The following is a 17,241-nucleotide window of genomic DNA, read 5'->3' as shown; positions in this document are numbered from 1 at the left end:
GGGGGGCTGTTGGGGGTGGGGGTGGGAGTCCACGCTGCCCCCAAGAGGGGGCTTTTGAGTGCCAGGTGCCCCACAAAGTCATTTAGGTAATCTCGAAAATCCTGCAAGGTGGCTATCCCCTTCGACAAAGCCGAAAAAATGGGGTCAGCTTGGGGAAAGAATTTACCAGAGTCACACAGCGAGCTACGAGCAAAGCCAGGAAGGCTTAGGTCTGCTCGATTCGAAAGTCCCCGCTTTTCCGCCGCTCCCGGAGCTGGGGCTGGTGGCGGGCTCCTGGGACTTTCCATCCAGGAACGCCAGGGCGCCGGGCAGGGCGGGGCGGGCTGGAGCCGGAGTGGGCGGGGCCTGGCCTCGCCCCTCCCTCCATAGGTGAAAGGGCGCCCTCGGGCTTGCGGACTGAGCAGGGGCGGGGTCTCCTTGCTGGGGGTGGAGTCTAGACGGATTGGGACCTGCAGAGGCCGCCCTTGGCTCGTGGAAGGGGCGGAACCGGGATCTCACCCAGTCCCAGAGGAGCCGGAAGTGCCTAGTGATTGCGGGGCCGAAGACACCTACCGGCTGACTCGGCACTCAGGTAGAAGCGGCGGCTCCGGGGTCCGGAGTCCAGTGGGCAGCTCCCCAGGTAGGGCCCAACCAGGGCCGGAGATGAGGCACCCCTCCCCCGCCCCGCCCTGCCCTGTCCATCCGTCCTGCCATCTGACCCTCGTTCCTTCCCGTTCCCGGGCCTGAGGGGCCGGCTTCCCTTCATCCCTCTCCCCGATCCAGCGGCTGCAGGCCCCGCCCGGACATCCAGCATACGGGATCGGGAGAGAATGTGCAAACCTCTCAGGGGAAAAGTTTCACTTCAACTTCACTCCAGACTGTGTGACCTTGGGGAAAATACCCACCCTCTCTGGTACTGAGTGTCGTCAGTTGCAAAACAGGGTCTGACCCTTGCCCGCCTGCCCTGAGACTGGGCAGGGCAGATGCAGTAGCTGCGAAGGCTGCTGGGAACCGTGGGTGGAGCGTCTCCCTTGCAGGGCAATAGTGCTGATGCTCCGGCTCCCTCTGGTCCTAGGTGGAGAGCCACACCCCCACCCCTGCCTTCATCTGGGAGCCCAGAAAGGCTGGGGGCTGACACCCAGGGCAGCCTGGTCTGGCTTCCCAGTGGTGGGCTTGTATGCAGGCCTGGGAGGCGTGTGGATGTTCCCAGAGTGGGCCCTTGAGGCCCACCTGGAGCAAACAGCAGGGCCACCATCGCGCAGGGCCTCGAATGCCAAGTTGAGAAGTCTAAACTCAGGGCAGGGGCAGTGCACTGGCATCTGACCTATTGTGCCTTCGGGACCAGCCTGGGTGAGTGGGGCTGCTGCTACTAGGTGACGTGAGTGGGCGTTTACTGCATGCTACTGCTGTCTATGAACTATCTCGTGAATTACTCAGGCATCCCTAATGTTACCCCATTTCAGAGGCTGAAACTGAGCCTCAAAGAGGTAACGTGACTTGCCCAGGCTCACAGCTAGTAAGTGTCAGGGAGGGGATTAGAATCCAGACAGTCTGGTGCCTTCACCACAGTGCCTGCTGCCACCCAGGATCTAGGCATTGGTCATAAAGCCTTGACCTAGGCAGCCAGAGGAGAAAGGAAAGGCCAGATGAGCAGGAAACTGGGGAATAGGATTCAGGAGGCTTGGGAGGGAGGGGTACCGATGAGTCCTGAGAGGAATTCAGCTGACCAGGTTCTCCAGGGGAAGATGAAGTGTTTGATTTTAGACCTGTTCGTTTTGGGGGGTGGGAAGGGTGGTATAGGGGAGCCAGGGAGAGCTCTCCTCCATCTGCAGCAGACCAAGGAGGCAGAGCTGGTCCTGGGGACAGGAGATGCCTTCAGGGATGGGTGCAGGTAGTGGAGAGGAGCCCAAGGCATGGCTCACAGGATTCCCCCTCCTCTCCAAAATGCTGAGCAGGCAGAGACGGGGGCATCCACTCATGGGGCAGGAAGAGCAAGGAGAGGAATGAATTCTAGGCTCCCATGACATTAGAGCTGAGAAGGTCTGAGAAACCCAGGCCTTGTTTCTTAGAAGGGGAAACAGGCCAGCAAGTTACTTGCCCAAGAATATTCCATGGGTGGATCAGAGTAGGACCCAGGTGCCCCCTCTGCCCTTCAGCTCTTTCTGCTGTTTCCATGGCTCTCAACTGAGGGCCACTGTGTCCCCCAGGGGACGTGTGACAAAGTTTGGAGACAATTTGGTTGTCACAACTGGAGGTAGGGTTCCACTTGGCATCTAGTGGGTAGACAAGGAATGCTGCTAAATGTCTTATAACCCGGCAACAAAGAATTATCCAGCCCCAAACAGCAGTGGTTGGCGAAGTTGAAAAACTCAGTAGTGGGTGGAGCTGAGCCTGTCTCCTCCACCCCCACCCCACCCGCCCACCACATGCTCCTGTGCTCTCAGCAGGGCAGATGGCTCAGGCTAGGGCCACCACCTGGGCAGAACCTTGCCCCCACTCCCGGTGTGCCCCTCGCATGCTTGCTCCTTCATGTTCCTAGAAGCTTCTGGAGTCTTTTCTGCTTTCTCTGGGCACACTGGTCTAGAGCCCTGCCTACCACATGTCTCTCCTTGTCAGTCGGTCTGTCTCCCCAGACCTATATTCAGACGTTGGTGTGAGGGACAGAGAAACCAAAGTGGGAGTTTTCACCTACCACGTAGCAGGTGCCTTGCAGACAAAAGACGTGTTCAATTTGAGTGACATGTTCGGGGTCCGAAGCGTTTCATTTTTTATCTCAAGTTTTCACTTTAGCGATTCTCATGGGACCTTGTGTTTGTGAAGCTCTCCGTTTCTAATCAGCTCCCAAGTAATGCTGGGCCCTGGACCACGTTCTGAGTGGCTAGGCATTACAGGGCTGTGCAGAGGTGGGCTGGGAGCTGGGCAGCCCTCTCTGCAGACCACTGTGGTGTGGTTTGGGGACCATGGAGAGGAAGGAACCAGGGTATGGAATCAGGAAACCAGGATATGAGTCATCACCCCCTCCCCCATCTACAGCCTATTGGCTTCATAGGGTTTGGATAAGTCACTTGACTTCTTTGAGGGGTGATCTTGTGTGGCAGGCGGACCTCCAGGGGTTCTGATGCAAGGTCAGAGGGAAGTGCCCTGTGGAGGTAGGATGGTTTGGGTCCTAGCAGCCAGAAGGTTATAGGCCACTGGCGTGGCCAGCAGGGGAGGGGTGATGAGCTGAAGCTGGTGGGACGGGCACCATGCCAGCGTGGAGGTGGCTCTCGTATGGCCCAGGCTCTTCTCCGCAGCTGCTACAGCTCCCGCCTCTGGCTCACCCGGCTCTGCCTGGTGTGGGAAAGCTGGAGGGACTGGTCTGGCTGGCGGAAGAAGGAACAGCTTTGATGGGCCAGGGGCCAGCCCAATACCTGAATGTGGGTCTGAGGAGTGGGGGTCAAGGCTGAGAACTGTGCCCTAGAGACACTGGGGTCAGTGGCCATGGATGGGCTTCCCACATGTCCCAGGAAGGATTTCTGGAGTTTGGGCCTTAAATTTTGAAGTTTGGGCCCAGCTATGGGGGTGCCCTATTGCAAGCATCTGAGAGCTGGGCAGAACGTTGGGTACCTGGGGTACCCCCACTCCTGGTCCCCCACAAATTAGCCATAGTGGCCCAGCAAGGTCCCTTCCACCTCCTAGAACCAGGCGGCAGCAAGATAGCTGAACCCATTTCTCAGATAGAAAAACTGAGGCGCCCTCCTCCCCACTTCCTGGAAAGAGATCAGCCTTCAAGACAGTCACCTGTTACCCAGTAGGGCCCTGGGCCTGATCTATCATGAGGCTGCCCCTCATTGCACCCCAGGGTGGGGTGCCTGTCCCCACAGTTGGGCCATCCCAGTGGTCCAAACTGAGGGCTCTGCAATCACACAGGCCTGGGTGGGAATCCTGGCTCCTCTCCTGACTAGTGGTGAGATCGTGGGCAAGTCACTCCACCTCTCTGAGCCTCGGCTGGCTGGTCTGTAAATAGGGATAATGACACTCGCTCGGCCAGCCTGGCAGGTTGTTGTAAAGATGAAATGAGCCGTGCCACTGAGCACCAAGGTCATTGTCATTACTCATGGCATTTAGAGGCTCCCGGCGCCCTGGATGGCTTTACCCGGTGCCCTGATGTGACAGACGTGGGCATCAGCACTTGAAGAAGGGAGGCGGTCATCCAAGAGCCCCACGGCGGGTCGGGATTAGAACCCACAGCCTTAGGCGCACCACCCACCCCGTCACTGCTGCCCGTCCGTGGAGGTGCGCTGAGGACCACAGCGGAGCGCGGTGGCCCAGGCCATGGTCCCAGCGCAGCCTCCCTTTACCAGCACAGCCATGAACTACGTGGGGCAGCTGGCGGAGACCGTGTTTGGGACGGTGAAGGGGCTGTACCGGGGCCTGAACCCGGCCACGCTGAGCGGTGGCATCGACGTGCTGGTGGTGAGGCAGGCGGACGGCTCCTTCCGGTGCTCGCCCTTCCACGTGCGCTTCGGCAAGCTGGGCGTCCTGCGCTCGCGGGAGAAAGTGGTGCGTATTGGCCGGGCGGGCTCTGGAAGCTGGGGCAGCCACTGCAGTCCCAGGACAGGACCCAAACCTCCCTGCAGCGGGGATGTGTCCTCTGGACAGGCTTCTTTTTTTTTTTTTTTCCTTTCATTGTATAGTTTTGTGTAATTATACAATAGTTACATAACTCTCGTTTATGGCGCACTCTTTATACGCCAGGAACAATGCTAAGAACTTTACATTCATTCTTAATTTAATCCTAACACCCAGGCTTCCTCATTTTCTTGGGAGGTTTTGGGTTGGTTTGGGGTTTTTTGGTCTAAGATGGTCCCTGTTTTCCCCTGGAAGCAGCGCAGCAGGGCAGTCTCCATGCTAGGGCCGTCAGTCCTGGCTCCGGCTTTCTGAGACCTTACCTGTGTGTTGCTTCACCTGTACAAATGGATGCACTCTCTCATCTGCCTGGTGATTAAATAGGAGCTGATAACACTGTCCCAGAGACAGGCATGGGGGTGATACTCAAAAATTAGTTCCTCCCCCTTAGGAAACCGGCACCATCTTCTCGAGGCTCAGGCTAACATGACAGATTTTTGTTAGCGCTGAGTTCTGGTATGTGAGTAGAGCTTTGGGGGGCCCAAACCTCCTTCATGTTGGGGTGACTGTGAACTTTCCAGAATCCTAATAGGAGAGTGTAAACTTGTGGGAGACAGCATAGCTAAGTGGTTGAGAGCTTGGATTGTGGACTCAGACCTTCTGGGTTCATAGTAATTCCCAGAGAATTAGTCAACCCCTCCGAGCCTCAGTTTCCTCATCTATAAAGTGGGGATAATGATGGGAACTACTGCCAGGGGTTGTTGTGAAGATTAAATGAAATGGTCTATGTAACACACAAGATGAAGTGCCCAGGAAAAGGTCATTCTTACCTTGTATTCATGTCATCCACAAATGTTTGGGCGCTCCCCTGGGGGTTGGGGACACACAGTGACAAGATGGATCGTGTTCTTATGGGCTGTGGGAGAGAGAGGAACACAGAAACCAATGCATAAACAAGAATACTGAGATGGTGAGCAGAGACCCTCAGAGTGGGGAGCAGGGGGTGCCCCAAGGTCAGGGGGAAGAAAATTCCAGAAAGTACAGTGCTCTGGGGCAGCAGGGAGCCTGTGTCTCCAGGACCAGCTGGGAGGCCAGTGGACTGGAGGAAGGGAATGAGAGCCAACCGTGGGGACTCCCGCCCCACCATGTCCCGTTACAGGTGGACATCGAGATCAACGGGGAGCCGGTGGACTTGCACATGAAGCTGGGGGACAATGGGGAGGCCTTCTTCGTCCAGGAGCTGGAGAGTGATGAGGTGAGTGCCTGGCCCTGTCTCTTCACTGGTGTTCCCTCCGGGCGGGGCCTGGGCATTTGTCACTGTCCCCACTGTGGGGAGGCAGGGGCATCAGGTTGTGCTGGTGGGACCTGGGGAGGGATGTGGGGGTTGGGAGGCAGGAAGGGCTGACGCTTCTCTTGGGGAGGTTTTCTCAGAAGAAGACACTTGAGCTGGGCCCCTGAAGGGTGAAAAGGAGGCCCTCCCTGGGCAGCTCTGAGAGGAGCAGCATGCTGAGCAGTGGCTGGGACTGGAAAGCAAGAGATAGTTTGTTCTAGATCTGATGCCGCTCAGGGCAGCTGGAATATGGAGTGTGGGGGTGGGGGAGGAGCAGAGGGGTGTTTGCAGAAGGGAGGCAGGGCCCAGAAGAAGCCAGTAGAAGTGTTTAAAGTGTTTGAGAAACTTTGAGCCCCTACTGTATGTCAGACACTGCGGTAGACCTGGATGAGTGGTGACCCCTGCCTAAAAAGAAGGTTCCCAGACTAGCTTGGGAGACAGACAGGTAAACAACAGGTGAAAGCTGTTTGGTTATTGCAGCGAAGTGGGCTGGAACTGAACCCCGAGGAAAGTCAGGGCAAGCTTCCTGGAGGAGGTGACACCTGGCTGAGTCTTAAAGGGGAAGTAGCTGTCTGCTGTGGTAGGTGTGGGCAGGGGAGATGAGAGGACCATGTGGTTGCCATGGGCTGCCAGGGGTGCACGCACTCCTCGGATTGGGGCTGCTTTGTCTCTGTTAGGGAACTTTGAGGCCAGCAACAGTTACAAGGTCATGCTGCCGCCGCCTCTATCCAGCCTCCACGCCTGTTTTCCTGACCCCTGCCCCCAGCTACAGCCCCCTCAGCCCTGCCCCTGGTCTGCTCCACAGGAAGATGTGCCTCCCCGCCTGTGCACATCACCCATCCCTTGGGGGGGCCTGTCTGGGTTCCCTTCGGACTCCCGGCTGGGCACAGCCAGCGAGCCTCAGGCTAGCATCGCGGGCACAGCCTCCACGGGGCGGAAGAAGAAGCGTCGCAGGAGGAAACCCAGGCGGAAGGAGGATGCGGTGGTGGCCGATTCTAGTTCAGAGGAGCTAGAGGCAGGCTCTGAGAGTGAGCTGTCCCTGCTGGAAAGGCCGAGGCTGGAGCCCCCGGGGTATGTAGGGACCAGGATATGTAGGGGTTGAGGATGTGGGAATGCCAACTGGAGTTCAAGCACAATTTCCTCTGCTGATGCTGTGTGACCCTGGGTAAGGTCCTTGACCTCTCTGGGCTTTAGTTGTTTTGTTTCCTCAAGCCCCTGATGTCCAGGCTTCCATGCCCTGCCCAGGGCACTTGTCCTGTCACTGACCATTTATTTCCCTGTGGCGCCTCAGAAGTGTCCAGCCAGAAGGAGAGTCCTCACCGCAGCCCAAAGATATCTACCCCTACTCTGATGGAGAGTGGCCCCCCCAGGCCAGGTGAGAATCCAGGTGGTCTGCAGGCAGAGACTCAAGGCCAGGGTCTCAGAGGGGTCTCCATTTACATGTTTCTGATGAATAGAAACATATTTATTGTTTACTAGCTATTCGTATTTCTTTTTTGTAAAGTTAATATTCAGGTCTTTTAACCATTATTTTTATTGTTGTAAAATACATATAACATAAAGTTTACCATTTTAACCATTTTAAAGGGCACAATTCAGTGGCATTTAGTATATTCATGATGTGGTACAACCATCACCCTCTATCTAGTTCCAAAACTTCATCACCCTTAAGTGAAAACCTCACACCCATTAAGAAGCCACAACCTTGCCCATTGTTTGTTGTTTTCTACTGGATTGCCTTCTTATTGTTGATTTATAGGAGCTCCTTATATATTCTGGATCTGACACAGGCATAAATCATGTTATAGAAAAAATTTTCTCAGGCCAGGGAGGGCAGCAGGGGTGGCAGGTGGGCTTAGGGGGCCTCTGAGTTCTTGCTTCCTGCAGCCTCTCGTCGGGAGAGCTAACATCCCCCAAGAGTGACTCGGAGCTGGAGGTACGGACCCCTGAAGCCAGCCCCCTGAGAGCTGAGTCCCACGTGCAGTGGGCCTGGGGGAGGCTGCCTAAGGTGAGTTCCCCTGTGTCGACCCCCCATCCTTACCTTTCCGGGGCTCCGGGGCCCTTGTGGGTCAGGACTGGAGTGACTGAGACGTGGGCCACCTCCCTGAGACCTTGCGGGGTGTGGGAGTCAGACCCTGCCCCGCCCCCATCTTCCCCCATTTGTCTGATTGAAGGTGGGCAAAGCGGAGTGGCCCGCGTCCTCAGTGGTCCCTGACGGCAGCTCCAGGACAGCCTCTCCACCTCAGGGAGGGCCCAGCACCCCCTCCGCCTCTGTGGTTGACATGGACCCTTCCGGAACCCAAATCCTGCAAACAGGGGCTGGCACTGACCTTCTTCAGCCTGACACGGAGGCACCCACTCTGGTGGGTCCCCCTCTCCCCACCCCCGAGAGAGAGGAAGCCAAGACACAGTGTTCCGGGGATGCAGGCCTCCCTCCTCCCTCTAAGTCGTGGAGCTGGGCTGCTTTGGAGGTCCCCGCTCACACCGCGCAGCTGGATGGGGTCTCCAGGAGGAAAGGTGAGTGATGGCTGGGCTCCTCCCACGGCTTCCCTGGCTCACGTTATCCCCGGGGTGGACTCTGGGATTTCAAGCATGTTTGAACACCTCCTGTGGGCCGGACGCTGTAGCTGGTCCTGGCCCTCATAGGCCTCACAGTCCAGTGGAGCAGACAGATGACACAGTCATAAACCAGGAAGAGCATGACATTGGGGGAGGGGAACGCGGAACAGAATCGTTGGTTGGGACGGGGGCTATTTAAATCATGTGGCCAGGGAAGGCCTCTCTGAGCAGGTAATGCCTGAGCTGAGACATGGGCCGTAAAGATCCAGCCACGTGAGGACCAGGGGAAGAGAACTGTAGGCAGAGGGAACCGTGTGTGTCAAGGCCATGAGGAGAAGAGGTTTCATGTCTAGGAACTGAGGCAGCTGGTATGTCTTGAGCAAGGCCAGGGAGAGGGTTAGGAGGGGAAGCTGGCATCCCTCTGCTGTCCAGATGGGTAGTCACTGGCTATATCTGGCTATTTAAGGTTACATTTAAATTAATTAAAAGTAAATGACACTTAAAATTCCATTCTCCATCACGCTACATTTTAAATATGCCCAATAGCCTTGTGTGGCCAGCAGCTACCTTATTGGACAGTGCAGACATAGGACCTTTCTAGCACTGCGGAAAGTTCTGCTGGATAGTGCCGCCTTACAGAGCTCAAAGGCAGGGGGACGCACACTGCTCGCAACAGTAGATCTCCCGTGTTAGGTCCACAGATGTCCCCTCCTCTGCCCTTAGGCTCCCTGAAGAGAAGCCAGCACCTGGGCCCCAGTGACATCTACCTGGATGACTTGCCCTCCTTGGATTCGGAGAATGCAGCCCTTTACTTCCCCCCGAGGTGCCTGGGTTCTAGACACCAGGGTGTCTTGGGATCGGGGCCTGTGGGGCTGGGGACCAGCTATCAAGGGCCTGGGAGGGCTCCGGCCCCTCTTCCCAGCCTTTCTGTACTCATGTCACTGTTGGTCCCTTTGTCCCCAGCGGCTGTGGGCTGGGGGCCAGGACGTGCGGTGAACTCAGCAGCCAGAAGTCCCTGGGGGACTGCAGCCCCGAGCAGGAGCCAGAGCCCAGTGTGGACACAGCGGACACGGTGGTGCTGTCCCTCTGTGGGGGCCTGGCTGGCAGCGGGGGCATCTCTGTGGGTATGCTCGACTGTGGCTCCCGCCCTTCTGAGGACTGTCACTGAGGCCAGGGGGCGGGAGAGGGGAGGGGAGACCCCTGAGGGTGGGGCAGTGAAGGTGTGCGTGAGGCTGGGCTTTGTGGAGCCCACCCTTGGCCAGCAGGCACTGGGCATCTCCAAGACCCTATGAAGCAAATGCAAAGTCACGCTAAGCTGGGACTTATCCTGTGAATCCAGGATGGCGAGTCCCTGGGGTGGGACCAGCAGGCGCCAGAACCCCAGCCAGCGAGGAGCCCTGCAAAGCCGCAGGAGGCCCGAGTGGCAGAGGTGGGGCAGTCGGGAGGGGCCGGGGTAGCAGGTCACGTGGGATGTGTCAGCCTGACCCCTTGCTCTCTGCCTCTGTACCCAGAGAAGTTCAGCCAGCATATCGTCTCCTACCAGGACCTTGTCCAAAACCCCGGCCTCCTGGACGACCCGAACCTGGTGGTGAAGATCAACGAGAAGTGGGTACTGGGGCTGGGCTGCTGGGTCGCCCCGCCGTCCACGGCCCTAACACCCCCATCTGTCTCTGCAGGCATTACAACTGGGCTGTAGCTGCCCCCATGATCCTCTCCCTGCAAGCCTTCCAGAAAAATTTGCCCAAGGTAATGGTTAGAGCACCCCTGGGCCTCCTGAGGGAAGTGGCCATAGCCTTGGGGTAGGGGGACCCTTGGCAAGGAAGCAGAGGGTGGGCTGAAATGGGCCTGGGGCTGACGGGCTGCAGGACCCACTCTGGGAGGAGAGATCCGGGTCCCCTGAAGCCTCGCCCCCGGCGGTGTGGACGAAGCACCCCCCTTCCCTGGTTTCCTGGCATATCTGAATCCATCTGGATTGGATTTGGACTTTACTTCAGAGGAATTCAGGACAAACCAGAGGTGACAGGGACGTGCCTTCAACAGGGTGTTTTTGGATCTGCGAGACAGTCTTAGGAGACGGAGGTCCCACCCCTCACCTTCCCCTGAGACCCTCTCCAGCCTGGGCTGCGGTGCTTGCTTTATCAGCACACAGTTGTTGAGTACCTGCTGTGTGCCAGGCCCTGACCGGGGACAGTCATGCCCTCATAGGAAGACAGTTAATCAAAGACTCAGCCAAATGAATACACAGTTCAACTGTGAGTATTGGGAAGGAGAGGTCTGAGGTGTTTTCAGAGCCCCCAACATGTGCTTTGCTGAGCAGGTGCCCGCTGGGCAGAGGTCTGAAGGATGAGTTGGCGAGGACCCGCCTGTAGCGTCCCTCCCAGAACCTCCACCCTGCGCGGGGCTGACCTGCACCTGCCCCTTCTGCCCCTCTGGGAGCCAGGCGGGGCCCCACCCTGGTCTGGCGCACCTCTGTCAGCTTGGTTAGGCTGCCCAAAGAACACCGCTCGCCTGATGTTGACAGCTGGCGCCTCCCGTTGGTGACACTCAGCTCTGTCCTCTGGCTGGCTCTGGGGCTAAGCTAGGACCCAGAGCCTGTGGGAAGAGAGAGGGTCCCCTCCCAACCCCGCTTGGCTCTCCTCACCTTACCCAGACAGCTCCACCCCTTAGGGGACACTCCCCCAGCCTGTTCCCAGCCCAGGTGGACACCCTGGCTGTTGTCCTCCTGACGTGGGTTCTCTTGTCTGTGTTTGCAGGAAGCTGATGTGTCTCCTAGGTGGGCCTGGGTCTGGGCTCCCCCTGGGTTTATCTGGCACAAACCTAATCAGAGTTTTTCACAGGGTCATGTTGTCCCCACCAGACAGTGATGGTAACATGTGGAGAGGAAGGCTGTTCATGGGGTAGATCACTGACCTTAGAATTGCCCATGTTGGTCTTAGAGGTTGAGGGTGGTACTAACCAGAGACTGTCCCTGCCGCCACTTGGTAGCATCGTGCAGGGAGACCCAGATCTTGAGAAACTCCCAAAGCACTGCCTTCAGCTACTGGAGTAGGGAGATTGATCCACAAGATCTGGGGGCCAGGCCAAGGCTGGGCTAGAGCTGGGGGGTCAGGACTGGGGTGGGGTGGAGGCGGGCAGAAGTAGCCCTTGTTCTCCCACACTTATCTCTGTGAATCATTGCTCAGAATCCCAAGATGAGGGTGAATATGCTTCTTTAGCCTCCAAACGTTAATAACTCCTTGCTGTAGGGTCAGCCCCAGACTCTGGGCTCATGGGGGCCCCGAGGGCGATGTAAGGTGGGTTTGTGTGGTGTGGGAAAAAAATGCCATGGCCTTCATCTGCCCGCAGAGCACCGTGGACAAGCTGGAGAAGGAGAAGATGCCCCGAAAGGGAGGGCGGTGGTGGTTTTCCTGGCGGCGCAGGGACTTTCCAGCCAAGGAGGTAGGTGGTCATGGTCACAGGGCGGGGCCAGCACGGGGTCATGGTCACAGGGCAGGGCCAGCACAGGCAGGAGATGGCGTTCACTAGATGGACATTCTCCCCACAGTGCAGTGCCCAGAGGGAGAAAATCACAGCACGGGAGCAGCGGGGGTGAGTGGGCTCTCCCGGCTGGGGCTCTGCAGCTGGAGCTGGAGCGCAGGGAAGATCGCTGTGGGTGGGGAGGGAGCCAGCACCCCTCCCCTGCCGTGGGTCTCTGTCACTCCACAATCACTTCTACACCGCCCCTTTTTTTTTCCTGGGATATGTCCCCATTTCACAGATGATCAGATGTCCCGCAGCCAGGAAGTGACAGAGCTGGAACGGGTACCCAGGCTCCTGGCCCAGACAAGGGGCTACTGTACTAAGGAGAAGTAGGGCTTCCCCTCTCCGCCAGGGGCCAGACGACCTTGCATCCTTTTTTCACGTCCGAAGTGACCCAGAATGTCCAGGGCTGGGTGGAGGGTGATCAAGGACAGGCTGACTGCTCCCACAGCAGGTGGGATTGGCCAAGATGCGATTCTAGATTTTTCCGGTAAACATTTTCAAAGCAGGTACCAGCATCCTGGCTGTGGAGAGCACCCTGGGTCTCCGCTCCAGCTCTGTGGTCACCTTTCTGGGTGTAGACTACTGACCTGTATCCGGATGCCTGCTGCCACCCCCAAAATGGGTGGCACCTAGAGGGAGGGGTCCCTAGAGGGGCACAGACAAGCGGCAGGCTCCTCGCGGCCTGGGCGAGGGGTGGCCATCTACAGGAGTGAAGGCCTTGGCTGGGGGAAGTGGCTTGAGAGCCGGGCTGCCCGCAGGGAGAAAAGCGAAGCCCTGAGCAGTGAGGACGACGTCCCCGACAGCCCCGTCATCCTGGAGGCCCCCTCACCACCCCTCTCGCCTCCGGCCCATGCTCCTACCTACAAGAAGTCCCTCCGCCTCTCCTCCAGTCAGATCGTAAGTACGCACAGGTGCAGGGGTGACGGGGCTGAGATAACTCTTCCTGTGGCCTCGGGGCCCAGCTGAGGAACAGCTTGTGTTCACCAAAGCCCAGAATCCATCCCCGTGGCAGCCTCCCTGCTGGCCTCTGCTTGCATCCTCCAGGGACAGCTTCCGGTGCCACTTCTTCACATGTCAGCCCATTCCCTGTTGGATGCTCTCGCTAGAAAAGCCCCCTCTTATGTCATCTTAAAATATCTGCCAGCAGCGGGTTGGTTGGCTCTGGGTCTGCCTTCGGAAGCTACAGGAATCAAATGCTGATGACAGCCTCTCAGACTTTGGCAACTCCAGGCCCCCAAGCCACATCTTTGAGTAACTGTGGCTGCTGTAATAAGAATGTTTTCTTCCTGAGTGTGACTCTGTGGTCGGGGAGGTGCCCAGGAGGGTCTGGCCAGCCTGGTACAGAGTCGCTGCCCTCCATGTGGTTCCCTGGGGCTCACACCCAGCTCGGGGTCAGCCATGTCACAGGCTGTGCTGAGAGCTGCCCTGATCCTTCTCTTTGGACCAAGGACAGGGCTAGGTCTCTCTCTGCAGGGAATGGCACAGGTACCCTAGCCCCAGGCAGGAGGCTGCCTGTGAAGACGCCCACAGGGCCCCCTCTGCGGAGCGGGGTGTCTGTCTGCCCAGAGCAGTGCCGGCCCCCGAGGCTGACCTGCAAAACCTGGATGGGGTCACGGGCCAGGCTTGGTCCCTGAGCTTCATCTCAAAGCTCCTGTATCCAGCGCTGGGCAGGCCCCACCAGCACCCCCTCACGTCCTCCCTGCGGCCACCTTCTGCCCACAGGCTATCTCTGATGAATTCAGGAAGGTTCTTGAGTTGGGAGGAACAGGAGAAAGAGAGGCCTGTGGAGACGGAAGGCCACAGTTGGGGGGTGGGGTGGTTGTGGGTGGACAGTGTCTGGCTGTGGCAGATCACAGCTCCCCCCTTGTCTGGCCTCAGCGGCACTTGAACCTGCAAGAAGGTGCCAACGATGTGGTCTTCAGCGTGACCACCCAGTACCAGGGCACCTGCCGCTGCAGGGCCACCATATACCTGTGGAAATGGGACGACAAGGTGGTCATCTCAGACATCGACGGCACCATCACCAAGTGAGACCCGGTTGGCCGTGGCAGGAGAGGGAGGGCCTGGGGACTTACCTCTTTCTGTGCTGGGGCGGGGGGGACAGAGAGAGAGGCCCTCTCCTCCCAGTGGGCCATCCTGGGGTGGGGGATGGGGCCCCACTGGGCCACACCCAGAGCAGGAGGGCCACGTGGGGCTGCCTCAGAGTGACCATTACTCTGTGGGTCTAGGTCGGATGCTTTGGGCCACATTCTGCCCCAGCTGGGGAAAGACTGGACACATCAGGGTATCACTAGTCTCTACCACAAAATCCACCTGTGAGTGCCTGGGCTGGGCTGGGGGGAGACCTCAGGGAGGGAGTGACAAGATGTCTTAGAGCAGCCTGGCCTCAGCCCTGGGAAGCCAGGCTTGGGGACCCACAGGAAAGGAGACCAGGGCAGGTCTCTGGAGCGCTGAGACCAACTGGCCCTCAGTCCTCCTGTGAAAGACTTGTCTCTTGGGGCTGTGGTTGGGCTCTGAGTCTAGCTGCTGGTCTTCCTGCTGTAGGCAAAGCCTACAGACTTGCCCAAGTCCTCACCTATCCCGGTGCACCTGGGCCTTAAGACTCTGCAGGCTCCTTCTACCTCTCAGGCCTGGCTCAGCTGTTCTCCTAAGTCCCCTCCCTGCAGAGGTCCCAGGGTTGGGCTGAGTTGGCCCTAAGCCAAGAAGGTGAGATGGGGACGGCTGGTCTCTGACGGCTCTCTGCTACCTGTGTCCCACCCCCAGAAATGGATACAAGTTCCTGTACTGCTCGGCACGGGCCATTGGCATGGCTGACCTCACCAAGGGGTACCTGCAGTGGGTGAGCGAGCGGGGCTGTGGCCTCCCCAAGGGCCCCATCCTGCTGTCTCCCAGCAGCCTCTTCTCCGCCCTGCACAGGTAAGCACCCTGCACAGGCGACCTCCCTGCGGGATGTGAGCCCACAGCCCAGTGGGGGATTGCACAGGCCCACCGCCAGCCCAGCCAAGCCCAGCCCAGCCCAAGCCTGGCCAGCATCAGGCCTCGCTCGGGCGTCTGCTGGGTCAGCGCCTGTAGCAGTGTCACCTGACCCTGCCGTCCCCTGGTTGCTAACCCCCTCCTGCCCACGGCCCCGGCTGCCGCAGGGAGGTGATTGAGAAGAAGCCGGAGGTGTTCAAGATCGCCTGCCTGGGTGACATCCAGCAGCTCTTTCTGCCCCAGGAACAGCCCTTCTATGCCGCCTTCGGGAATAGGCCCAACGTGAGTGTCGCCAGGTTCCTGTGGGTCCGAGCCCACCTGCTCCACACCTCCCAGCCCACCGACCCCTCCTTGTGCCCCCACAGGATGTCACTGCCTACCGGCAGGTCGGCCTGCCTGCCTCCCGCATCTTCACAGTCAACCCCCGGGGAGAGCTCAGCCAGGAGCTCACGAAGAACCACAAGTCCACGTGAGGCCAGACCCTGCCACGTGCCCCCACGCCCTGCTGGGGCCCCATGCCCCAGCCTCTCCCCGGAGCCCAGTGCACACCCCCCACCCGGGAACCCCCTCCCTGGTCCAGGGCTCCCAGGCAGAATGCAAGGTCTCCACCTGCTGCGATGGAGGCTGCAGCTGGTGGCGGCTGAGGCTCAGCCTGGCACCTCCTGCCCCCGTAGGTACGAGCGGCTCAGCGAGGTGGTCGAACTCCTCTTCCCGCCTGTGTCTCGTGGCCCCAGCGCAGACCTGGCCAACCCTGAATACAGCAACTTCTGCTACTGGCGGGAGCCGCTGGTCCCTGTGGACCTCAGCGCCTTGGCCTGAACCTGCCCCGGCTGCCCCCCACGCTGGCCCGGCCCAGGACTGTGTGTCCCGGGGCACAGGGTGGGAAGCTGGGTGCTGGCAGGAGCAACCCCCTGAAGGGGAGGAGGGGGCTGAGGGCTGGTCACAGCCTCCCCTGCCCCCTGCCTCTGCCAGCTGAGCCGCAACGGGTGGGTCAGCCGCTCCAGGCCCCGGCGTGGCCCTGCCCTTAGCCACTAAATGAGTGGGTCCTTGTAGGGTCTGCCATACCCTTGATGTCTCTGTCCCTGTCCCCCTGGAGCCCTGCCTCAGCTCTTGCTAGGTCAGAGGCCGCTGTGAGGCTTGAGGACTGTACGCCCAGGAAAGGGTTGGTGGCAGACAAGCATCTGGGAAGAAATTTTCGCCCAACCCACGTCAGGGAGCCTGGACCGCACCCGCTAAAGCTAGACCCTGCACAGCCCTGGCCCCTTCCCACAGCTCTGGAGCCAGACATCACGGCTCTCCCACGCTGGTGGCCTGGTGTCTCGGCACATCCCAGCCCCAGGTGCTCCAGGGCCCCTCCGACTTCTGGGGAGGGGGATCCAGGGGCAGTGTCTGGGCTGAGGGCGTGGCTCCCGCTTGGCTTAACGCACACCCCGCGGCCCCGCCCACACAGCTGCCGCGGGAAGCGGGGCCGACGCCCCACTGCGGCCTTTCCCTCCCAGTCTTCGGGGAAGAACGTTCCTTTAGACAGGCTACAAGCTTTAATCCGGGCCCGCCCTCCCCCAACAGCACCAAAGTGGAGGGCAGAACACCCCATGTCAGGAACCCAGGAGGCGGGGCTGCAAGGACCTGCAGAACAGCACCGGCGGGCCCGAGCTGCCCTGGGGAAACTGAGGCTGGGGGGGGGGGGGGCTCAGCAGGGATGGGTCTCTGGGGGCCACACGGGCCAGACAAACGCTTGTGTTATGTTGTCGTACCTGAATTTCCCACCACTTTGTGAACATCCGGGCAGGGCTGGGGTTTTCCAAGGATGTTGGAAACTAGGCCTGGAGCCCTTTCCCTCCAGCTGTGGCCTCCTGCCCAGGGTCTGGCCTCATTCAGGCCATGACGTACATGAGGGCCACCCTCTGGAGCGAGGCCCTGACGTGGGGTGGGGGGAGATTTTCCCCCAAATGGAAAAGAAGACCATGTGGGGACCAAAGTACCCTAAAAACATCTTTGGGGAAGGGAAGAAAAGGATAAATTACAGTGGGAGGGGTCTCCGAACAGATCACTTGGACCCCATCCTTTCCTCCGGGAGTCCACAGCTGCCTACACCCTCACCTTGGGGGAGGACCAGAAGCAATAAAGAGAGCTTTCCCTCAGTCCTGGTGTTTCCGTTCTGTCCTGAAGGAACCATGGGGCGGTGGAAACCTCTGGTCCTTGGTTCAGAAACAGCATCCTTAAAGCTGCCAGGTGGGAGAACAGTGCCAGTGGGCACCACCTTCCTGAAG

The 17,241-nt window shown here is 59.0% G+C and overlaps 1 protein-coding gene across 9 annotated transcripts; it reads left to right on the top strand.

Moving 5' to 3' along the window:
* Positions 1–436: 436 nt before the first annotated feature.
* Positions 437–15,803, top strand: LPIN3 (lipin 3). Of its 9 annotated transcripts, none has more exons than XM_057702693.1 (20): positions 460–571; positions 4,087–4,521; positions 5,747–5,842; positions 6,723–6,988; positions 7,209–7,292; positions 7,805–7,925; positions 8,092–8,434; positions 9,200–9,299; positions 9,440–9,596; positions 10,020–10,081; positions 10,153–10,222; positions 11,822–11,914; positions 12,021–12,064; positions 12,757–12,895; positions 13,877–14,025; positions 14,227–14,313; positions 14,762–14,914; positions 15,139–15,253; positions 15,337–15,440; positions 15,646–15,803. In XM_057702693.1, exons 2-20 carry the CDS (start codon positions 4,294–4,296, stop codon positions 15,788–15,790), a joined length of 2,556 nt encoding a protein of 851 aa, XP_057558676.1. In that variant the 5' UTR covers positions 460–571; positions 4,087–4,293; the 3' UTR covers positions 15,791–15,803. The 9 variants fall into 9 exon arrangements, with proteins under 9 accessions (XP_057558672.1, XP_057558669.1, XP_057558676.1 ...); XM_057702692.1 differs by having other exon boundaries at positions 461–571; positions 9,440–9,600; positions 9,988–10,081; XM_057702689.1 differs by having other exon boundaries at positions 437–571; positions 4,323–4,521; positions 9,440–9,600; positions 10,020–10,222.
* The last annotated feature ends 1,438 nt before the right edge of the window (positions 15,804–17,241 follow it).

The sequence above is a fragment of the Hippopotamus amphibius genome, chromosome 12 (assembly GCF_030028045.1).
Source record: "Hippopotamus amphibius kiboko isolate mHipAmp2 chromosome 12, mHipAmp2.hap2, whole genome shotgun sequence".
Classification (NCBI taxonomy): Eukaryota; Metazoa; Chordata; class Mammalia; order Artiodactyla; family Hippopotamidae; genus Hippopotamus; species Hippopotamus amphibius.
Note: the sequence above shows the minus strand (reverse complement) of the source record. Positions and strands in the feature narration are given on the sequence as shown.